The 25478-nt window shown below is 37.1% G+C and overlaps 1 protein-coding gene across 1 annotated transcript; it reads right to left on the minus strand.

Annotated features, from left to right (window-relative positions):
• Positions 1–4428: 4428 nt before the first annotated feature.
• Positions 4429–6963, minus strand: LOC132050369 (dof zinc finger protein DOF2.1-like). Its single transcript, XM_059441599.1, has 2 exons — positions 6708–6963; positions 4429–5617 (listed from the first exon to the last, which is right to left on the minus strand). Exons 1-2 carry the CDS (start codon positions 6738–6740, stop codon positions 4721–4723), a joined length of 930 nt encoding a protein of 309 aa, XP_059297582.1. The 5' UTR covers positions 6741–6963; the 3' UTR covers positions 4429–4720.
• Positions 6964–25478: the final 18515 nt, after the last annotated feature.

Below are 25478 nucleotides of genomic sequence, written 5' to 3' on the forward strand. Positions count from 1 at the left end.
GGACGCGGGCTAGTGATGACATATGACTCAGACAGCTTACTCATAGTTGTATATATGTGTTATAATCTGGTTTTAAAGGTAAAAGTGAGCATGCATGATTCCGCCTTAAGAGGCAAGCAGTTACAGTTACCTTTTCTTCTTATGCTTTCTATATTTCCTTATTATGTTACCATATATGCCTTACATACTCAGTACATTGTTCGTACTGACGTCCTTTTCTTTATGGACCCTGTGCTCATGCCCACAGGTAGATCGGGAGATGGTGCAGACGCTTTGGAGCCTACTCAGCAGTTGTACAGGAGCACCCCACTACTCCGGAGGTGCGACCTATTGGTATATTCTTTTGTGTACGTATTTGGGGCATGGCGGGGTCCTGTCCCGTCCTTATGACTCCAGTATTCCGGTTAGAGGCTCGTAGATACTTATGTGCGGGTAGTAGATGCCTCATGATTACTACAGTGTATATTCGTATATCATTTTTGATAGCCTCACAGGCTTATATGCACAAAGGTAGATGTATTTTGGAAATGATAATGATTGTATTATGACAAGTTCCGTGCTGAGAGTAATGTATATTTAGGAAGAGTTGGATGACAAGTATGATGGGTGGTGCTCGGTAAGGTAGCTCCGGGTATCCGTCATGGCCCCTAGTTGGGTCGTGACAATCTCGTACCCTGCCGGGATACGAGATATGAACATGACATGAATGGATCCATAAAATATCCCGCAATGGGAAACATGAAGGAATCATCCTAACTGGGCGGAGCGATCCTTATCCTAAGCTGGCATATGTAGTTTCAAGTATTAAACCTTCTCGATGATCTGTGCAATTCCCAAAACATGAACATGAATATAGTTGGCTTAGAAAGCCATGAATTACATTAACATGACTTGTAAACGTGATTTGTAAGCATAATATAACATGAATATAGTTTTCATAAGATATGCAAAATCTTTGGAGGATTCATGAAATATAACAATAATAGTTCATATACATTTGAACTATAAGAACATTTAAGCTTTTCATGAAACTAGGGCATAATACTGATAAGGATGAGAAATTCGTGGAAACATGAACGAACTTGGTGTGGAGAAGAACAAGGGTATTTCCACACGTAGATCGAAGCCCAACATACCGTAATCGCTCCAAAACTTGTAACAACATTTGTATTTTGAAGAAGAAACCCAAAAGTTTGAACTTGAAATCTTGATAAGGGTTTTCTTGAAAACCCTATGATTGTAGCGTAGAATCTTGTTAAGAATCTAGTTTCATAAGACATGGAGAATCTTGGAGGATTCATGAACTATAACAATAATAGTTCATATACATTTGAACTATAAGAACATTTAAGCTTTTCATGAAACTAGGGCATAATACTCATAAGAATGAGAAATCCGTGGAAACATGAACGAACTTGGCGTGGAGAAGAACAAGGGTATTTCCACACGTAGATAGAAGCCCTACATACCTTAATCGCTCCAAAACTTGTAACAACGTTTGTATCTTAAAGATGAAACCCAAAAATCTGAACTTGAAATCTTGATAAGGGTTTTCTTGAAAACCTTATGATTGTAGCGTAGAATCTTGTTAAGAATCCATAGATAAGTGTTAGAATTACTTAGGAATACATGGGAGAAACTAACCTTGATGTGGGAAGATGAGGAGAGGAGAGGAGAGGAGAGAAAAGTCGTGCTAGGGCTTGGAGAACTAAAAAATGGAATAAAAATTCTGAAAAACGCGACTTTTAATAAGTCTCGGGCACGTCTGCATTGGCATTTGGCCGCAGATTGCATTCTGCGGTGGCAAATGTTAACACACATTCGAAACAGAATGTTGAAACTTCGAGACCAAAAATTTGGCCCAAAAGCGTTGGGAAACGCATTGCAGAATGCCATATGAGTCGCAGATACGTGTCCAGCGGACTACTCTGCGACCCTTCAGTAAAACGGTTATAACTTTTTGTACAGACGTCCTTTGACCTGTATCATATATCGATGAAAAGGTATTCCAAAGGACTACAACTTTCGTGTTTTGAGTTTTCTCAAATTCCTAACGAAGTTTCAATAAATCAGGCTGGAATACAGACTTATCGAAAACTTAATCAATTCTATCGAATCTTGTGCACCTCACTATCCGTCTTGATTCCAAAACAACTATTTCCACCCAAACTCATCCCGGTGGGACTTCATATGGCAAAAATATCATGGTAACACTCATTAAATACATTCACACCTAATCCGGATTTACGGAGTGTTACATTTAGTCTACAACAAGCATAAATTGTTTGATATGGAGACTAAAAATGTTAACTTTTGGCAAATTTAAAGGACCAAAACTGTTCGGTGCATACTTAAGAATTATTTTAGAAACCTTCAAACATTCCATTTTTGTCATTTTCTCTTACAAGCTAGAAAAAAAAAAAAAAGGAAAATTTTCAAAAATATATAGCCTTTGAAAATTATTACGCCACGTAACCCGATATACAATATTATACAACACTATACTATACTACAACATTATACCTTGGGGGGAAATTGTTCTACATAACGTATCAACCTAGTATAAAATGTATAATAATTTACAATAGGTGTTTATACACAAATATGGCTAAACCAGGTAACAAACTCAAAATATTGACCATGTGGTGTAAATATTTTCAAAAATTGACAGAGAGCAAAATTTTCCCCAAAAAAAATCGATTCATCAAAGCCGATTTGATACGATTTTTTGAATTTCTTGAACATCCCAGGTAATTTTGTCATTCAAAAATCTTGTCAAGCTGACTAAAAGCAAGCAACAATCGGGCGCACATATAAAATATAAAATGATCCAGCAGAAAATTATACTATCATTATGGAATAGAATATTATAAACCTGTCACGCCAAAATCTCATGTTGGATTTGGTCAGGCAAGAGAAGAAAATCTATCCCGAAATTGGTGCTCATAGCTCACTGAAATTCCAAAGCCTATAAAGAAGAGAAACATCAGTCCAACATCAGTCCAACAACTCTCATTATTCTTTAATTATTTTATTCCACCATAGTATTCTTTGATTTAAATATAATAACAGGAGCTACCTAACAGTAAGAAACAATCATGATGAAATATCTTGAATCTAACTATCCATTTTAGCCCCCATTAGGCCATAACAATTATTCACTTTATTCCGAAATTTTTTTTCATTTTTTTCCGGAATCAGCGTTTGGCCATGAGAATTACGAATACAACTTGAAGTTGTATTCTGAAATACCAAAAACTCAAAAAGCTTATTTTTTAAAAAAAAAAATTCACTTTTTTCACTTTTTTACAATTAAATTTCACTAAAAACTACAATTTCAAAAACTATGGCCAAACACAACTCCAACTTCAAAATTCCAAAAAAAAGTGATTTTTTTTTTTTGGTATCTATGGACAAACGGGGCCTTAATATTCTGACATTTTGGAGAATAATATACTACTATAGTAGACCCTTGCTAGTACTGAAAGTGGTCGTTTGATACGTAGACAAAATTATCCCAGGATTATAATTCTAGGACTAATTTATCCCATCTAGGAGATGGGATAAAATAATCCCAGAATTAATGGGATAAGATGGGATATCCCATCTTTAAGTTTGAGATGCATTTTATACTTTGTTTGGTACAAGGTATAAATTTATCCCTTCTACCAAACATGGTATAAAATTAATTCCATAATTAGTCTTTGGGATATCCCAGCTAATACTGTGTACCAAACTACCCCAAGAGTTTGGAGAGTTCAGACTTCACTAAAATCAACTATGAAGCATCACTGTCTGATTCTGTCAGTAACTGCCCTTTAAATAACTTTCTTCATTTCAGTTTACATGTAGGTGTTAAAATGAACATAAAGTTTTCTTGTAAAAATTCAAAGCATCACATTTATATAAACATTAATTGGTAATATAATAAGCTATTATACGAGATTGCTTTTTTTTTTTTTCTTTTTTTTAGGGTGAACGAAAACACTTTATTAAGCACCAGAATCAGCAAACAACCACAATTTAAAACTGTACAGGCCATGAGAATACTTGCATATACCAGGCAGGGCTGCACCTCCTCTCAGGTCCAAAACATAAATCTGCTCTACTATCCACTATCTGCAATGTATATGAGATTGTTGCTAATGTGTATTGTAATAAACAAGTTGATATATTTTAATTGGTTAACTTATATGCAATGAATGTTTGAAAATTTAAACCAAATATGTCTAATCGAAACATTTTATCATGTGTTCAGATGCACAACTAAAATATTTCATAGTTAGAGCGTCTAATATAATTTATCGCTAAGTTTAAGAAGTTGTCAATGTATTCAGGCCTAGAATTTGTTATCATAGTCATTCCATATGTTATATAACTACAAGGGCATGTCATTAAAAAATAACAAGAAATTTAAAATTAAACAAGTTCAAATATAAAAGACCATTCTTTCTAGAACCGGATGCATATAAATGGAACAGAGAGAGTATGAAATTACATAGGCAGCTGCATGTCCTTTACTGCTAGTCTTTTGAAGAACAAATTTGGAAGTTTAATTTCATTAGTTCTGCAAAACAAGCTTAAGAGAGACATGATTCAGATGAATCAAATCTCTTTACACAAAAGACCACTAAAATAATCTTCAAATTTGTTCTAATAACAAAAACTCTTAGTATCTTTTTGTTTTGCATATTAAAGATTGGCCTCTCTTTTCTAGCGTCTACATGAGAGGGCTATTGAGAAGTCCATGCCAAGAAGGAACCCCTAAACCATTGCAATTTTGCCTGCTTGATAACTCAAAATCAGCCACATTATTTCCATCTCCATTAATCTGCCATGGAAATCCACACAAGATTTTATCCTCACCTTCTCTTCCCATGCAATATTGGATGCACTTCTCTTCTTTCAATGCAATATTTGATGTTGTGATGCCACTTCTCATTTCTTGATCAAAATTTGTGACCATTTCTTCACCTGCATTTTCAACATGTCCCATATTGTTCCCATTATTGCCAGTTTCATAGTAGTACAAGTTATGGTTCAAGAAGCCATTTGGGGTTTCAAGAAATCCACCTCTTAGTGCATCAAGAAAGCCGGCATGAGAACCAACTTCCGCAGAAGAGGTGCACATGCCACGGTCTCCAAGAAAGATTGGTTCAGTTCGAATCGTTCTCTGCAACTCGAGACCCATCATTGAGATATCGTGGTCTTGAAGTCCTAATTGCCCACTTTCTTGGTTTTGGAGCCTAGAAAATGCTAGGCTAAGGTCATTGGGATCATAAGAAAATTGTGTGAGAGATGATATTTGATTAGGACAAGTGGCAATCAAGGATTGGTCTGGACTTGATCTCTTTGATGATGATGATCTTTTGTTCTTCCTACACCCCCCTCCTACTGGAACATTTCTTAATGTACCTCCCTTTGTCCAGTACCTTCTGCATGATTTGCAAAAGTATCTAGGCTGAGTGAGACTATAGTTGTTGTAGTAGCAGAATTTGGTGTTGGCAGAGTCACATCTAGGACATTTTTGTGCTTCATCTTGAGGCCTTGGTAATTTCTTTTCTTGCTGTGGCTTTGTGCATGCCAACATGCTTTCTAGTGGTTGGGAAGACATTTCCTGTAGATTTAAAAATAAAAATAAAAATTAGCACTTGATATAAACAAACTTAAGGAAAATACTTCACTAAAAATTTAAAATTAATTACTGTACCCCATCTCTAAATTGCTCGTGGTTAACAACATTTTTTGATAATTCATCGCTAAATAAGATTAGCAATGGATTTTACTGTTTAGTTACATAATTTATTCTTCGATAATTCTCGTCTTTTTTAGTGGTTTTTTTTTTCCCTTTCTTTCTAAAAGGAATGATCTTGATATGCTTTTGATAGATGTATGTATGTTTGCCTCTGTGTATATTCAAAGTACATCACTTTTAAGACAAAAATAAAGATTTTTTTTCTTTTCTTAAACAGACTCGATGATTTTTGATTATCTATCAAGTTCTGCCAGCATTTAGTTGATTTTAGGCTAATATACCTACAGTATCTGAGGAAAAATAAAATTAAAAATCAGGAAAAAATAAAAATAAGCTTGTGCACTTCTCTCCTCTCAACTGACGCACAACTACAGACGAAAGACTTAAATCCTTCTTCTTTTATTTTTTTATTTTTCATTTTGTAACTTTTTTAGGCAAAAATCTTTCAACTTTATTGTCAAAGAAAATTGTGACACGTCAAGATTGGTTTTCTAATAAATCGAAGGTCCACAGTAAATTGTTAGTGGAGAAAAAGACTACAAATGCGGATTGAGCGAGAAAAGTGAGATTTATGTTAAAAAATCGTTTTTTGTACCTTCTTTTAACTTTCTCAAAACTAAAAAACGAACTACGCAAAAATATTTTTATACTCTCGGGTCATTTTAAAAGTAATTACCACCCATAATAAACGAAGTAGATTTAATTTTAAAAATAAAATAAGTAAACTTCTATAATAAGGTAAGTGAATTGCGTTGATAGAGGAAACTTTTCGTTGCACTCTGATGTGTAATTAAGTTAAATATTTTTAAGAAAAAAATCATTTCAAAAGAAAATAAAGGCACCAATAGGCATACACACAGATGAAGAAAGGAAAACTAAGCAAGGAACAGAAGATCCCAAAAGAAGTGCAAAAAAAGAAAGAAACCATCATTTCTTATAGACTAATCATTACCAGGTGATGATTTTGCTCAGTAGAAAGATCCATGTACAGTTACCAAGAGCTTAATACTCAAATGTATAGCTAGCTAGGCTGCAGGTTTAATATCTGGATATTTCAAAAGACATATATCAGTCAAGAATATTAATGATGTGAGGAACTTTCAAGAACATAAGGGTTTAATTTGGACGACAAAAGAAAGGAGATAGAGGAACTCATATGCGAAAGCCAAGACTAACTTATGACCAACACTACTCTCTCAAGTCCATATATGTATATATACACACACAAAAGAGATAGAGACAAGAGAAGGGGTGGGGGGTACGTGGGGGTGGGATTGGTGGGGTCGTGGGGGTGACTACTTGTCTTAGTAGTATGGGTTTGGGATAAGAGAGAGAATATTGATAGTAGCATAGCAGCCTGAAATATTGGGATTCGTGTATATTTTACTACTTGTCTCAGCACGCAGATAAAGCAATGTTCACATGACATGATATTGGAGAAGAACGGAAAATTCTTGTTTCAGATTACTCCCTCCATCCTATAATAAATATCACTTTAGCAAAAAACACATTTATTAAGAAATTTATAGTGTAATATAAAATTTACTAAATTATTCCTATAAAAATAAATTACTTTTCCTCTTGATTGAGCATGCACAATAATTACTTCTTTTGATATTGAGAATCCAACAATACCAAATTATTATGTGACTTTTTCAATCATCATTTAGATGTTACTTTAACTTGTCATTTTTTGTCTAAGGGTAGAGTTGAAAAAAAGTAATCAATTTTTGTCTTGATTTCCTAAGGTGACACTTATTATGGGATAATTTTTTTTGGTTAAGATGACACTTATTATCGGACGGAGAGAGTAATATTTTCTGTCCTATAACGAACTACTACTACATTAATCATTTCATTGAATACAAGTAATGAGCTTGGGGGATCAAGTGGCATGTGAAATACAATAATTCGTTATAACAACAACATACTTAGTATAATTTAATAAATGGGATGCAGAGAGGGTGAGACGTACACACCTCTATTTTTATCGGATAGAGAGACTGTTTTTGATAGATCATTGGGTCAAGAAAATCCTTTATCAGAAAATGGTTTGAAAGAAATGCAAGAGTAAAAGTTATGATGAAAATATTGAAGAAAAAAAATACTTATAGTAAAATATTAAAATAACCAAAGTAAGAGAAATACAATAGAAATAAAAGCGAAGTAGCATAAGATAAAGCTAGCATAATACTAATAATAGTGGTAAGCGAATAGATAGATGTTCCAGACTAGAACCCTGCTGTATTAGATGATTATTGAGACTTGAAGTATTAGATGATTATAAATCTCTGTTAACCAAGCATAGGAAGTATATGTGTCTTGAAAAAAAATACTTATTTAATAAAATTTCGCTGTTATGCAAAATTTCATTATCTAAATAAGGATAATTTCATTCAAAAAAATAATACCGTTTTTGTCATGTAAAAAATTCATTTACTTTGAACTAAATATAAAATCTAGAAACACTATATAGTATAGATCGGAGGAAGTAATTAAATAAATTAACTTTTTTAGCTCTTTTGTGTGGTTGCTCATAATATCAAATCTCATATACGGATTAAGAAAAAAAAAAATTATCCGGTGATTTTGTCTCAACTGCGATTTGAATCCAAATTCTCAACACACTTTATTAATTACTAGACACATCCCTCGAATAGAACATCTAGTATTGTACTAGTTGTTTACCCCATAAAAGGATACAATTAAATTTGTTAGTGGTTTAAAAAATACGTGGATCGATTTGTGGTAAAATGAATTTCAGTCGAATAATAATAACATAACAACAAATAAATAAAAAGAAAGAGCTTGAATAGCTTAGCCAGAGTCATTCTCTCAGTTGGAGTCAACATGTTACTAGTTGAAGCTTGATGATCGGATTGACAGTTAAAAATGAATGCAAGAGAAAACTTGAATATATTGCTTAAGTAAGATATTGTAAAGAATATTGTGTACCAGAAATCTTATCCCTTTAACATGAATTATATGCTTCTATTTGTAGTACAAGAATCAGCCCTTTGGCTGTGATTATCTGATAATTATGACTAATTATGAGTCTTAAATGCTCATTCAATCCTAATTATAACGTTTCAATCGGATTTGCTCTGATCGAGTAACGGCTGCGAGCTGTGTCCTCGTCATTTAATGACTTGATCCAATGTCATCCCGTGGAAATACCCATTTCAACAGATTTTCCTTCGATTTGGACTCGAAGACCCTTATCCTATCCCGACGAAATGGTTAAGAATGCCTTTATCCGAGCTGCCACATGTCCTGCTGTTAATATGTCACGTGTCAATCATTACTTTTCCATGTATACAGATAGTCCCTCCATTTTCCCGTGGAAAGCAGTGACTCTGGGAAATGGATCTGAAACGCCACCGGAACCACTAATGGCCGGAATGTGAACCGTATGGTTCGGCAAACTGAAAAGACGACTGTTTAAAATTGAATTCAATGCACTCTGCACATCGCCGACAATCATCATTACACTAGACATAAAGCTGATCAGCTTAGCCTTGGAAACTGTTGAACATTTAAATCCCCAACTTTTCAACTTCTCGAACTAAATGTATATAAGGCAAGAAATCACAGCATATCTTCACTCATCTTCTTTCCTTCTTCAGCAAACCCTAGATTTTTACTTCCTACTAAAAAATTCAACTTTTTTTTTTATCATGTCTTCTCTACCATTGCTAACTCAATTCCATGAGAATTTCGCTTCTCCCAATTGTTGTTAATGAATTCTTCCAATCCAAAAGAGGAACTCGAATTTCTCGCAGCTGATATTCTTCCCATCGGCTTCAAATACCACGACGACTGCCATATCACGACCCATCTTGAATCTGTTACTGAAATTGAATCGTTTATAGATGCAAAAATGATTCCTATTGTACGAAAAGACTGAAACTTTAATGATGATATTGACGTCTTTCATGTTAATGATGAGATGAGAATGAATCATCAAGTAGATAGTTTCTCTATGGTGTACACTTACCATTTTCTATAGGGTGCTCTTTTCCCACTCCTCAGATAATCGAGGACTTATGCCGATGCTATAAAATTTGTGTCGGACAAGTTGCGCCACAAGTTTGGCGACCTGTTTATTGTATTCAACTCCTGGCTAACATAGCCGGCGTTTCTTTCACTTTGGACTACCTAATTCATCTATACATCCCTAGGGTTATCCGAGGTGGACTGGAGCACGTATACCCTCAGGGGAAACTTGGTTTGATTGACCCAGAAGATGACTACGATTGGGGTTGGCTGCACTGTTTCATAATGATCCGAACCAACCAACTTCACCGCTCTTTATCCGAACCTTTTCCGGAATCATGGAATCCTGCTTGTAAGTTTCTGCTTGCAATTCTTATATACTTACTGATGTTTTATTTTGCCCTTGACTCAGCAAACTCAACTTCCTCTATTTTTTTTATAGCGATCTCAGTTGAACCGACTCTAGTAATCAGAATTTTCAAATGGGTCGTTGTATTGCTTGATGCCTCGAAGGACCTAACCTGCTCTTAGAGGACATGTCCTCCGAGTGGTGGAAAGGCAAGAATTACGGTAAGCCCAATTATTTCCACCATTTTTTTTTCTAACACTTTTTAGTGTGTTTATAACGACACCCTTATTACAGGTCTCCCTGTGAAGAAGTCAATTTCTAAAAAGACTTCTTCGCAAAACGCTACTGCTGAACAAGTTGAATCATCCAACCGGAAGCGTAAGCAAAAAGAAGCTTTTACCCCCTCCGTTGGTATCAGCTCTCGACTCCATGCCTGATGTCTACTTTCAGAAGCGCCGAATCAAACTCAACTGAATGCATCACCTCCAATAATCATACTTGACAAAGATGATCAGATTTACGAAGCTAATGATCCAACGCCTAACAACTTCGAAAATGATAAATCCTCCGAGGAGCACATGGCTCCCTTCACTCATCAGCTTTCAACTCCTCCGAGTTCTCTAACCAAAGGGTTAACTTCGAAGAATTCTGCTGCTCAAGATGAAGCTTCTTGGGGATCATCACCCCGTCCCAAGACTTTTGCCGCCAAGTTAGAGTCATCCCTGACTCAATTGGTCGACATTCTCCTTTAGGTACATATTTCTCTTAACTGAACACTTTCCTTTTAAATCTTCCTTCCCCTTTCTACGTTTCCTTATATATATATTCCAGGGCCAAACTACCGCAACCTCAGCTATTGAAATTGCTCATTCCTTTGCTCCATCTCAACAAGAGATAACCTATATGAAGAAAACGAGCGCCTCAAAGCTGAAAATATAAAATTGAAGTCTGATCTCCGAGATTCCGACTCTATCAAAGCCTCCCTAATAATGCGTTTAAATGACGCGACCGAATTTTAAGAGAACAGAGTGATTTCCTCCAATCCATGACCACTTCTTACATGGGTCTTCAAAACAAGAATGCTGAACTGGAAACAAAAATTGCAAACATTCGAGAACAGCTCATTAGTGTCGAAGTTTCCCGTGATCGTTTCAAGACTTGGTGTAGAAAACTACGTCTTCGTCACGATTTATCTGTGCTCGAGATGCAAAGCAAAGCCTTTAAAGAAGCTAGCATTCCCGGATTTGACCTTGCCTCATCTCTTCACGAGACAAAGACCAAAGTAAAGGCTGCTGAAATAACCCTCAAAGACATGAAAAACTCCGGGGCTATTCAACCTAAAGAGAAAGACAGCTGAAATTGCTAAAATTGCTCCATAGGCTTTGCCTTTTTCTTTTAATACTTTAGATTCTAAGGAAAGATGTTTTCACTTTTTTTTCATACTTTGTCTAGTATTTTAACCGGAATCTTTACCTAACTTTAGTAATAGCTTCGGATCTATTTACGACATGTCAACTTTCTTGCGCTCGAACTTCCTTTTCGAATGTGTGCATCCGTTTCTTTTTTGTTTGTCGTTTATCTGACTACGATTTGCTTATGTACAAATCCTTCAGAATTAACTTCGTTAAATCAACAACAAACCGAGACAATTGCATCGTTAACTTCTCTTGGAAGTTTCACTTTTTTTTTTGAAAAATAATAACTTCCGAATTAAGCGGGAATGCAAAACGTCTCCACTTTTCCATATTCTGACGCACGTGTTGTCACACTGTGACTTTGGATAGGTGTCAGCTTTTAATTGTCAAATTGAAGCAGTGCTGTTTCCTGAAGCGTCACCCTAATGATGACAAGTTTTCAGTATAAAAACCTCTCCATCATTTTCACTTTCATTACTTTAACTTCAACCTCAAAATTTCAACTCTCCAAAACCTTTTCAAATTTTTTCGATCATCTCCTATCACAACCATCTTTCCGGTTGCCTCTTTTACTGGAACTCTTTCACTGAATCTTTAACATTATGGCAAAAGGCACCAAGAAAAGTACTAACGCCGCTTCTACTCCTCCAGTAAGAAATTCTTCTCCTCCTTCTTCTCCGTCAACGGCTACCATGTCGGTGGAACTTCCGAACCCAGAGCTTTCAACATGCTTCCTTCTTCCTTTAACTTTTCTAAAGAATTCGCAGTTAGTACGGCTAAATCGAAAGGTGATCGAAGGGCATCAGTAGAAGCTTATCATTCCTCTATTACAACTGACTTTGAGAAACAAGTTCGGGAGGACTGTGGTTAGTATGTGCCACCTGAAGATGACTCTACTACTGCTCCTCAGCCGAATTTTAGGAGGATGATTTCCCAAATTATTTTTTCATTGGACAATGAATTTATCCTTACTTTCCGACCAGGTTTCTCCAACGTATATACTTATCCTTTCACTCTCAAATTTAATCTTCCAATAGACTCCATAATATTGGACTTGTGTTGCCCCTACAACGTGTGTTTAGCACAAGTTGGTTCGTCCGTGTGGAAGCTAGTAGAATGCCTTCGATTTTTGACCACGGAAGCTGGGCTTCCTTTTACCTTTGATCATTTGATCCGTTTGCATACCCCCACATTTTTTCGGGGTGGTGTGATCCGTCTTGTGAAACGGGGGAAAAACCCCATTATTTCTAGTCTCGATGAAGATTATGATCGGGGCTGGACAGAACACTTTGTAGCAGTTCCAACTGCCGAGATTATTCCGGTAATTCAAATGCCTTTTCCAGAGGCATGGAACTTATCTTGTAGATAACCTCCCTTTTCTCCTTTTTTTAAAGTTAACTTTTTGACTTCTCTAAAGCTACCACTTGGACCCCCGCAACCATCCCGAATCTACATGAGCGGGTTCAGGCCATTTTGGCCATTTCAACCAAGGCGGATGGTTCTTGGCAAAATTATTTCCAAAGATCGATGGAAGGCTACCAATCACGGTTAGTATGACCCTGAAAGGCATTTGGAAGAATTTATTTCCTTCCCCTACCTCCCCCCCTCCCTTTTTTTTTGTTAACTTAAATTTTCTTTCACTTATCAGGTCTTCCGAAGGGATCTTCTATTCCAAGGGTCATGGATGACCCTGAATTGGATCCGAAATCCTCTTCCCTATTAATCTCTCAAGCTGTAGTCCCGAAGAAAAGGATTGTTAGACCACCTGCCATGCCATCTTCTCCTTTGTCTCCTAAAAGGAAAAGAAAACCGAGAACAACTGCTTCCTCCAAGTCTGCTGCAACAATCAATGAGTCGCCCCGAAGCAGCTGAGGGTCTTTCCCCACAAGAGCCTGTAGTCATTGTGGAAATTGACGCGGAGGAAACGGATAATGACGTTCCTCTTAAAAGGGTAAGAGCCTCTTCTTCGCAAACTACTATTCCAGCAACTAGTCCTGGAGCTACTCCAACTGCCATTCCATCAAATGCTCCATCCTCACCAACTTGTCTAGATAACCTTGATCAATATTTCGAAGGGACCGGAACTGCTAAGGACCCAGAGCCTTTTGTGAACGCCTGTGTTTCGAACACCTTATAATTCCATATGGACTTCCCTCGTCTTTAAGATCGATAAGGAGCCAATCTTCTTCACATGCCAATTTGGTGAATATCTTTCTGGCTCCAAGCGTGGATCCATCCAGGCACAGAACAATAACTATTTCTGTTCCTAAAGTTACAAGCTTCCTTGGTCGACCAGTTGGAGTTGCTAGCTATTTAAAGCCTCTGGTATCGGAGTCCGATAAAGAGAAGATGAGCGGGGTGTCCTGGAAGTGTTTAATCAACGAAGGGAAGAATGCATCAAACAAAGTAAGTTTCTTTTGTACATTTCTTCGATTTACTCTTGTGTTCTGCTTTCATTTTTAACTGATTCGATCTTTTCTACACAGTCTTCTATTTTAATCGAAGAAGGTTTTTGCCTTTGTCTCGAAGAGAATGATAATTTGAAGGTTCAGCTGGATGCCCAAGAGAGAGAGAGAGAGAGAGAGAGAAATTCGAGCTAGCCGATGCTGCTCTAAATTTTGAACAAAGCTTGTAGTAGTCCCAAGCTGAGAATCGCCAACAAGCCAGCATCATTACTAAGTTGAAATCTGATCTTGATGCATCCGTTTGGAAGAATGAAGAAATTTCAACTCACCTGCATCAGGCTCGTGCTGACTTATCGGCTGAAAAGGCCTTATCCGTTCTAAAGATTGAACACACTAAGTGGAATGTTCGTAGGTTTATCCTGGAACAAACTCGAAATGGCCTTCAGGATTGGGATGCAAAGATTGTCGAGGCTAAGAAACTCGAGGATCAAGCCTACCAACGAATGTTTACTTCTGAAAGCTTCGAGGATGACCCCGAGGACGCTAACCCCGAAAACTCAGATGGTGAATCCAAGTGATTCACTTATTTAAAATTTTCGCTTTTGCATGTTTACTCTTTTTTGTTTATCTTTGTAATTTTCTAGACCATTTCGGTCTTTTATGAGTGAATCATTCCCAGTTTCTAATTACGTTCGACTTTTACCAGCCTTTTGATCTTTATTATTTTTTTCTATCTTACTCATATATTCTTACAAGGCAATCTTCTCGATTTAACTTAATCCGTAATTAATTCCTGCAAGTTTTTTTTAATAAATGTATTAGGCCTCTATTTATGCTTGTAAACAAGACGTCTCTTGTTTGCTTCGAGCATGATTCTATTTACTTTTGATTCTAGATGTTATAACGCCTTTCAAACTAAAGATTCAGATTTCATTCTGACCTCTTTTCATGTCGACATTCCCTGGTTGAAGACTCGACGCATTTAATAATTTTTTTTGAGTAAATAGAATTCAACACAATCATTCGGAGGAAATAATTCGGATCAACATTTAGTCATACTTCATGAATTTTCAGACAAGGTTCATTCGACCTTTAGTCTTTACAAAAAGTTAACATCGGGGATATATTCCTTCGATCTTTCATTCCCTTTATACTTACAAAAATAAACTAAACTTCATAAACTAAACACTTCTAACCGAGGGTATTCCCCCTAGTATTTGTGTTTGAAGTATGAAAATTCAAATGCTATGATAGACTGTCAATTGTCATACAATCCTGAATTCTTCTTGATAGAAACACGCTTTACATTGTTTTCTCATTAAAACCTTGCCAGAAAAACCCTTTTTTTTCGTGGGGAAAAACCCTATTTTTTTTTTTTCAGTCTTGATTCGTCCTTATTTCTTTCAACGAACTTTCAGTCGTTTACCTGCAAAAAATTCAAATCTTAAAATTCCCTTATTAAAAATGACAAACCATATCTTTCTTTCAACAATAATATCGTTTCAGGTGACTGACATTCCAATTGTTCAGCAACTTTTGCCCGTTTTCATCTTCCAATTGATACGAACCTTTTCCCGTGACTCTTGATACTTTGTACGGTCCCTCCCAATTCAGACCTAACTTTCCCGCATTAGGATTTTTAGTATTGGGAGGAACATTTTGGAGGACCAAATCCCCCACTTGAAAGCGTCTAAGATTTGTCCGCCGATTGTAATATTTCTTCATTCTTTGCTTTTGAGCCACGACTCGTAAGAATGTTTTTTCACGGTGTTCTTCCGTTAGATCCAATTTTATTGCCATAGCTTCATCATTTGATTCTTTGGTCAACGAACCTTAATAGGTTCCCCACTTCAAGGAATTAACGCCGACATTCCGGAGAAAATTTCTCCGGCTAGTCTTTGGTGTGGTTCGTATGCCCATAATACTCGCTTCTCTCCACTTTCCTTTTGCTGAAGCCAACCTTTTCTTTAGATTCTAAATGATCGTTTTGTTCGTTGACTTAGCTTGACCGTTTGCACTCGGGTGATATGGAGCAGACACAATCCCTTTAATTTTGACTCCATAAAAATACTCCATGACTTTTCTACCAACGAACTGTGGCCCATTATTGCAAGTGATCTCCTCGGTATTCCGAACCGACAAATGATATGATCCCAAATGAAATCAATGACTTCTCTTTCGCTAATTTTTTTTAAAAGTCACTGCTTCAATCCATTTAGAGAAATAATCAGTCATAATCAAAATAAATTTTACTGTGTGACGGGAGTAATGATCCCACAATATCCATTCCCCATTTCATGAAAGGCCAAGGTGAAACAATCGGATGCAACAATTTCCGAGTTGACGAATCATGTGAGCTTGCCTTGACATTCATCACACTTTTGGATGAAATCGACCAATCCGCTTTAATTAGCTTTCGTACAATAATTACACCGCCGAATAATTTCCACAATGCCCTTCGTGCACTTCGCGCATTACATAATCAGTTTCTCCTGGACCCAAACATCTTGCCAACGGGCCATAGAATGATCTCCTGAACAATTGACCGTCTACTATGCAATATCTGGCAGCCTTCGTACGAAGTGCTCTCTTCACTCCTTCGGACGGTTGGAAGCTTACCATCCTTCAAGTAATCGACATACTTGATCCCAAGTCAAGACCGTGGAGTTTATCTTCCGTGATCCATCTATGGCATAGCTTACACCTTTAGCATCCATTGAATTCTTTCGCTATTTTGCTCTCGAGTCACATGCTCTAGCGACGATGCATTAATACTTGAATTTTATCCAAGTACTCTCGCATTCTTCTTCTTTTGCATCAAAGATCCCATTCACTTGATTCACTACCAAGAGTGAATCACACTTGGCTTTGACTGACTCAGCCCCCATGCTTCTTGTCAATTCCAAATCTCCAATCATAGCCTCATACTAGGCTTCATTGGTGGACCTAAGATCCGCTCTCACCATTTTTCTCTCAAGGAGCTTGCATTCTGAACACACATTAATACTTGAATTTTATTCAAGTATTTACGCATTCTTTCTTCGCATCGAAGATCTCATTCACTTGATAATGAATCACACTTGGCTTCTGCAAATTTGCCCTCAAGTTTTTGTCTTCCAAGCCTGCAATCATAGCCAAACAAGATCTTTCTTCATTCTCTATCTTGCATTCCTTGAAACGACACATTAATACTTGAATTTATCCAAGTACTTCTGCATTCTTTTTTATTTTGCATCGAAGATCCCATTCACTTGATTCACTACCAAGAGTGAATTACACTTCGTCAAACCAAGCTTCTTGTCAATTCTAGACTCGCAATCATAGCCTCATACTCGCTCACCGTTGTTAGTTAATTCAATTCAGCGCTCTTATCGCGTCGTCTAATAACCGCCCCGTAGGTGTTATAAGCATAATTCCTAGTCCTGACCCTTTTATTGATGCACCATCTCAGAACAAGGTCCAAACTTCCGATACAAATACAAGCTCTTTCTTACTTAATCATTTAAAATGCAATGAAATCCATAAAAAAACTTGGGATTTTATTGCCTTTCGGGGATTGTATTCTATATCATCTACCAACAAATTTCATTTAGCCAACCTACCCGATAATTGAGGCTTATGCATTATATTTCTTAAGGGATAGGTTATTACAACACAAATGGGATGACATTGAAAATATGGTCTTAATTTTCTAGCCGAAGTTATTAATGCCAATGTCAGTTTTTCTAAATGAGGGTACTTAGTTTCTGCACTAGCCAGAATTCTACTTACATAATAATTTGGAAATTGCGTACCTTGGTCTTCTCGGACTAGTACAACACTTACAGCAACCTCGGATACGGCCAGGTATAGGAACAATTGTTCGTCCGCTTTTGGTTTATGCAACAACGGTGGACTAGAAAGGTATTTCTTCAGATCACTCAATGCTTGTTGGCATTCCGGAGTCAAATCGAAGTCCTTTTTCTTTTTCAAAAGTGAAAAGAACTTGTGACATTTTTTCGAATACCTGGAATGAATCGACTTAGGATAGCTATCCTTCCGGTAAGGCTTTGCACTGTGTTCACATCCCCAATGACTTCTAGAATTTCTTCAATAGCTTTAATTTTATCGGATTTATTTTAATCCCTACGTTTGATACCGAAAGCCTTGTTCTTTTCGAGCCTACTTAAAAAGCATATTTCTGATTTAGATGATTGTTAACATCAAACGTTTCTTGAAAATGCTTTAAATGGTCTCCTATTTCCAGGGACTTAACCAACACATCATCTATATAAACCTCCATGGTATTACCTATTTATTTTTAAAACTTGCGATTTAAAGTTTATATTTCCTAAAGATTTTTAAAGAATGGCATTACATTATAACAATAAGTTCTATACTTTGTAATAAAAGAAGTTTTCTCTTGATCTTACAGATTCAACCTTATTTTTTTATACCTGGAGTAAGCGTCAATAAAACTCAACATCTCATGCCCTGCCGTAGCGTCGATCATACTGAGTTCAGTGTGCTTTGTTTAAATATTTGAAATCTATACACATCCTAAATTTATTACCTGTTTTAGGCACTACGATGTAATGACCCGCTAGGTCTTTATGAGAGGGTGACTTAGAAAACTAAACGGCCGTTGGGAATTTTTGAGGCTGCGGGTGAGTCCGTAGCGTAATTTTATGTGTTGGTACATGTTTTGTTTCCGAGTCTAGGCCTTGGATTGGTGTTGGGATTTTACAAAAGCGGTGCAAACCCGAGGTTGAAATGCGCGCCGGGTCCGTCATAGTTCGGGGGGATACCATGGGAGGTAGGACTTTAATGAGGTCCGCCATAGCCAAATACGACCGTAGCGGTGAGGCATAATTGATTTATATTCCTTAAACCCATTACCCACATAACACCAAAATAGTTTCCATAAAAACTAAAGCTAGGGCTAAAGTGCACTTGAAAGGTAAGACTCAACCCTTGACTTTATTAATTCCATCATCATGTTAGAATCCATGACTAGTTAAAGGTCCATCAATGGTGAATGAAAGGGCTAAAATACTTAAAGAAAACCTCTTGATTAATGAATGAGTTGTTGATTTTATTGTTACTAAATCATCGAGGAGTATAAACTATTTCTTTCTAAGATGAGAACTTGGCTATCAATGGTGGAACTTATGGATTGAGACCTAGGGTTCCATAAAAAATGATGACTTTGGCATAAAAACTGCTTGTAATAGGGTTGTAACAATTAGAAAACCCATGAACTGATAGTATATGACTATTGGGGTTGATATTGTGATGAAATAACTCTTGAATGATAGTTCAACCATTTGAAAAGGGTAGAACTAGTTGGGTTCTTTTCCCCAAATTGTTGTATTGTTGGAGTAGATGATTGAATACTCATGTAGCTCTATCTTTCTAGACTTTGAACGTTCTAAAGCTTTGCGAAAGGGAAAAGCTATTGCGGAGTGATTGCATTGTTCTAGTTCAGCTTTGCTTTAGATTACGCTCTACTTGAGTTAGACTTTGATTTGTTGATTGTATGTGATACGAAATCGATAGGAGAAGCATGAATAGGGCTTCAGACATAAAGTGTGGTTGATAATTCCTATAGTTTGATACAGATTGATTAATTACACGATGAATTGATAAAGCAGGAGTTCATATATACTCTTTTTGTTGACTTGGAGAATTTCCTTATTCATGTTATTGATTGTTGGGTCTTCATATGACTTGTGACATGGTGACTTGTGTTCCTTGATATTGATTTATTAATTGTTCTCATTCCTTGTTTGTTTATGGAACGGAAATACATTGTGATGAGCGAGATATTATAAATATGAAAAGGCACATTTGACAGGGGGTGAGGATGTGGCCTAAGTTAAAGGCTCGTGATCCGATATAAGACTCAAGAGTGAGGGTACATGGACACCATGGGTCCCCTGCAGGTCATGGCTAATGGGTCAAATATTACCATTTAGCATGTGTGTACAGATATATGACAAAGTTGAGATAATTTGTGATTTGCGATTGTGTTTGGTGATTACGTGGGTTAAATTACTCTTGTTGATTCCTATTTGTGTGGATTTACCTTATTCCGGTGTTGGCTGATATTTTGGTATTGGATAATTTCTGTTGATAGTTCTTGAGATTATGTGTTGTTGTGCCTATCTGTCTATTTTATTGATTTGGTAATTGTATGCATGATACTAATCTTAGTCGGCCTATGATATCTACCAATACATTGTGTTTGTATTGATACTACTTTGCTGCATTCTTTTGAGTGCAGATTGTGATCTAGAGACTTCTACAAGACCTCATATTTAGCCGAGACCAGATTCCGACAGATTCGAGGGTGAGCTATTGTCCATGCCAGGACGTCAGATGATCTTTCCTATTCTACATGTCTATTTCATTTCAGACATTTATGTTATTGTTAGACATTGTTTCTTTCTTTGACGGTTATGTTAGAGTCCTTGTACGATGACTTTTGAATTTTGGGGTTGTAATAGTTTAGGCTTCCGCAGATGTTATTTATTTATGGCATGACTAGATACTTGGAGAGTTTATTATTTGTTATATCCTTGAATGCTTTAATTGGCTAGGTAATTTGATAATGGTTCGGGTGGTTGATTAAGTAGATGGTTCGCCCACCAGGGGATTTGGGGTGGGTGCCACTCACGCCTGTTTGGGTCGCGACAAAGTTGGAATCAGAGCCTTAGGTTCATCGATCTCCTTTGTATAAGGACATGTCTAGTAGATTCTTGTGAATCGGTACGGAGACGTCTGTACATATCCTCGAGAGGCTATGGGACACTAGGAAAATTTAATTTCTTTCTTTCTTTCGTGCTACTTGATTCCAATTGGTATTTAGATGATTCAAATAGGTATCTGACTTTTCTTTCTACTCTCTCACAGACTAGTGAGTTGTTCGTATGTGTTCATGTATTTGCATTTGCAGTCTAGAACTTGCCCCGTTAGTCGTGCTTAATTACTAAGGATAGGCTGGTTGTTGAAATGATCCTAGGCTTTCTTTGTGTGAATATTGAAACCAATTTTGCCTTAAAAGCCTACCCAGTCCATGAATATTATCACTAGTCTCCCCTTTTGAGCCTTTAGCCTTTTTCTTGACTAACCATAATTAGCCCGTACCCTTGTTTTAAATGAATTCCATTGTTTGCACCCGTTCCCTCCTTGACGCTAGGAATTGATGAAATGAGGCTAAAAGCCTGAGTTGGGGGTGAAACGTGTGTGAAAGCATAGGTTGGGGGTGCTGCAAGTTCCTTAGTAAAGAAGCCGGTGTGGTTGATTAAGTAGTTTTGTATGTACTTGAAAAGAAAAAGAAAAAAAAGGTCAAATAGAAAAAGAAAAAAGAAGCAAAAACAAAGAAAAATCAGAAAAAATAATAATAATAATAATAGTTTGAAATAGTTGAAAAAACCAAAGCCAAAAGCAAAGGAATAAAGAGAGGGTGAAGTAAAGGAGAATTAAGGTAAAAATAGTGTAGTGTCAAGGAGGGTGAGTCACTAATATCCAAATATGTACCATTCCCGTCCCGAAGCCTACATTACAACCCGATAAAAGTCCTAGAGTGATCTCAACCGAACAGTCTGAAGTGTATAGCATCGAAAATAAGGACAAGCCTATGGTATGTGCATTTGTTGAACTTCTTTGTGAGTGAGAGTGTTTCTCTTCTTCTTTGCCTTGGTCCCTATCTCGTTGTACATATGTGTGAGGGACATTCTTTGGTCTGTGTGAGGGCATTAGGATTAAATTATGAGCATTCCCTAAAAAAGCGACGTTTGGATATACATCGATGCGTCTGATAATGTTATGTCATGGATTGAAGCGTCACTGTAAGTTGTAGTGTCCTTAAAGTGAGTCATGTGCTGATTTTTAAAAAATGAGGTAGTTACTGATGATAAACATGCATTCCTGTAGTTCCGAGTTAAAACCATTGTAGACATTAGTACTCTGTTGCATCTAAGTTTAGTTGAGTCGTTTGTGTCGTATTACTTGCTTGAGGACAAGCAAAGACTTTAAGTTGGGGGTGTTGTTGTGCCGTGAAATTACGGCACATTCAATGCTTTTTGACCTTAAGTTTTACTTTTTTTTAAGCAAGTCAGTGTCGTTTTAATATGCTTTTAATGTTTTGCAGATAGATAAGCATTTAAAGGACAAAAAACTGGAAAGTTGCAGAATTGGCCTTGGTGAAGAATTACTGATCGTAATTTGCATTACGGTCCGTAATCTTGGATCGTAATGAAGGATGAGCTGAAATAGAAGGTGCAGAAAAGCAAGTCAAATTTTACGGACCACTATTAAGGTCCATAATTCAAAACGTAAAATTTTATATGGCAGAAAACAGAGAGGCAAGTTTTGGGATGAAGAATTACGGCCAGACAATTACGGACCGTAAAATACATTACGGACCATAAAACTTGATGAAGATTTTGTCCAAGTTTCAGCAGAAAAGCCAAGTCGTAAAATGATTTACGGACCGTAATTGGTGCCGTCAGGGACTAAGTTGCAATTCTGTAATTTTTACGTTTTTGAAACCAATAAATAGTCCAATGCAGGGTTTTATTTATTATCAGCTATTATAGTTTGACTCTCAATTTAGAGCATTGAATATTCATAGTTTTTGAAGTCTTTTTTGGGACTACAAACAATTGCAATTATTTTCTCTTCAATTCCAATCAATCATTCGTAAGCATTATGATCTCAATTATTTATTATTGTTGTTCTTCTTCTTCTATGAGTAGCTAAACACCTTTACTAAGGTTATGAACCCAAAGATGGGTGTTTTGTGATTGGGGATTGTGGTTGATCTACGCATAATGGATTGTTAGGGTTTATTTGTTCTACGTTTTAATCATATAGTTAGTGGTTGCAAACATTAGCTAATGCCATAAACTTTGGTTGATTTGGGAAAATAACTAGGGTTTGGTAAGAACAAATAACAAGAACTCAAGGCTCTAAACCTTGTTTAATAAATTCACTTAGGAATAAAAGGAATTTACTTGGCATAATTAACCGTTCTTCATGCATACTTTCTTATCTTTGGAAAAAGTATAGAAAGAAATAATCTTTTTTTATTGAGAAATAGCCTAGATTCACATAGAGGTTAAGTGCATCCACACAAACGATCCATTAGAAGTATATCAAGATCAAAACCGATGATCATACACTTTATCTGATGGGGACACAACCTTGGTTCTTTTTACCCATATATTTACAACTTTAAATTACTAGTCACTTTAAATTAGTCCATAAACCAAAACTCCTATAAAACCCCTTTTTCTGGAATACACCAGGACCACAAGATTAGTATAATACTCGTTTAGTAAACTTTTCACACCATATTCTCTGTGGGATTCGACCCCAACCTCGTCGGGTTACTGTATTTGACATCGTCCACTTTATGCTATTAAAAGGTTTAGTTTGAGCGTATCATCAACTTCGTTGCATCCGAATCATCGAGTACTACAAACGATCTGGGAACTCGATCTAAATCTTCTTCTTGATCAACATCTTCAACTTCGCCTTCCAATTTTTTTGAGTTCGTAGGGGCTGCTTCTTCTGGCTTTTTCGAAATTATATCCTCCGATTTTTATAATTGCAACTTATCCGATATTTCCTTATTCTTCGCGTCTTTTTCTTTTCCCAATGTTCCTTCAATTGCGAACATTTCCTCAGCCGCTGGTTGATCGCCCCGAATTTCCTTAATCCCCCCAGAGTAGGAAACTTCAACGTCATATGCAGAGTTGATGGCACAGCCTCCATATCATGTTTCCATGGTCGACCAAATAAAGCGTTGTATCTCATTACTCCGTCTATGACATGGAACTTCATTAGTCGGACCGTTCCAGCTACATCGACTGGTAGGATGATTTTTTGTTGTTTCGGTCGCCATGTTTAAACCATTCAAAACTCGAACTGCCGGAACGATTTGATCGAGCAAATCCATTTGTTTTAACACCCTCCATTAGATTATATTGGCCAAGCTAGCTGGATCAATTAAAATACGTTTAACAAGAAACTTATTAATATTAACAGAAATTATCAACATGAAATTGTGCGGATGGGAAATATTCTCTGCATCTTCATGATTGAAAGTGATTGCCTCACTCCGTACGTAATCCCTGGATCTCTTCTTTCTAGTCACCGACACATACGTTTTCTTTGAAGCCACGATGGTGGTTTTTGCAACGTCTGCTCTTCCGATAATCATGTCAATAACATGTTGTGGATTAACTAGTTCCACATGCTTATTTGCATCCTTATTTTTGTCGTAATTCGCCTTGGCCCGATCGCTTAAGAATTCTCTCGAGTGTCCTTCCTTTAATAACCGTGCTACTTTATCCCTCAAATGATGACAATCTTCAGTCCGATGGCCGTCCGTTTGAAGGTATGCACATATCAACCTCCGATCTTAGGTTAGGATCTATTCAAATATCTTTCGATAATTTGGCAACTTCAATACGTCCAATTGCTAACACCAACTCAGCTACATCTATGTAGAAATTATACTCAGACAGGCCGGGACTATGAACATTATTAGCAAAGGAAGTCCCAGCGGCATTCCTATCTTTTAATCCTCTGCTTGAAGGTCTGCGATCATAACGCCTATCACTACCACTTCTCTCGGATGGAAAGGATCAATTATTTTGCCTTTGATCCAATCGGGAATTCGACCGCTCCAGAGCTCCATAGGGTTGATATCTATCTTTTAACACCTTTAAATCCGAATCTGCTACTCTTCTCGACTTTTCACATCCCTCAACTCTTCCTGCAGTTCCAGCTGGAAGCTCAGACTGGTCATCTTCTACCCATATCTTTGATTCATACTGGTTATGCACATCTGCCCACGTCACTGTCGGATACTCCAACAAGTTTTCCTTCAATTTCAGCGACGCACTAGAACTTCTTGGATTTAAGCCTTTAGTGAAGGCTTCGGCCGCCCATTCATCTGGTACTGCGGGAAGGAGCATTCGTTCCTTCTGAAATCTTGTCACGAACTCCCGCAGCAACTCGTCATCCTTCTGGGCTATTCTGAATATGTCGGCCTTCCGTGCTTGCACCTTTTTTGCCCCGGCATGAGCCTTGAGGAATGCATCTGCAAGCATAGCAAAAGAAGTAATAGAATGTTTAGGTAAATGAACCTTTTAGGGATCAACTTCGGAGCAGCACTTGGCGGGAATGGCAACTGAACATATTTCTTGGAATCCGGACTCTTCAAGACCGGCGGTGCTCCAGGAATCTGGTCCACTCGTGAATTGAATGTGTCCACTTTCTTTTCGTTCTTTTCCATACGGTTACTGAGATCCTGGAGGAATTTCAAGACCTCTGAAGATTCGTTTGATTCCGAACCTTTGTCGTTCCCATTACCTCTACCTTCGGTGCGAGTCTCAACATCTTTATTTGACACATTTGTCCCGTTATCCTTTTCCTGCAACTGCGTAATTGCTTGTTGTTGCTTGTCCAACATATCAAATATTTTTTCCAAATACGTCTTGGCAACCCATACCACGTTCTCTGCTTCATCCTCAACGTTATTCCTTCTGGATCCTTAAGGCGAA

This window comes from Lycium ferocissimum, chromosome 3, assembly GCF_029784015.1.
Source record: "Lycium ferocissimum isolate CSIRO_LF1 chromosome 3, AGI_CSIRO_Lferr_CH_V1, whole genome shotgun sequence".
In the NCBI taxonomy this organism is placed as follows: Eukaryota; Viridiplantae; Streptophyta; class Magnoliopsida; order Solanales; family Solanaceae; genus Lycium; species Lycium ferocissimum.

Coding starts and splice junctions, on each gene's coding strand:
- LOC132050369 (XM_059441599.1), bottom strand. CDS start 6,740: ATGGATCTTTCTACTGAGCAAAATCATCACCTG. Junction 5,618..6,707: donor CTGAGCAAAATCATCACCTG/GTAATGATTAGT, acceptor TTAAATCTACAG/GAAATGTCTTCCCAACCACT.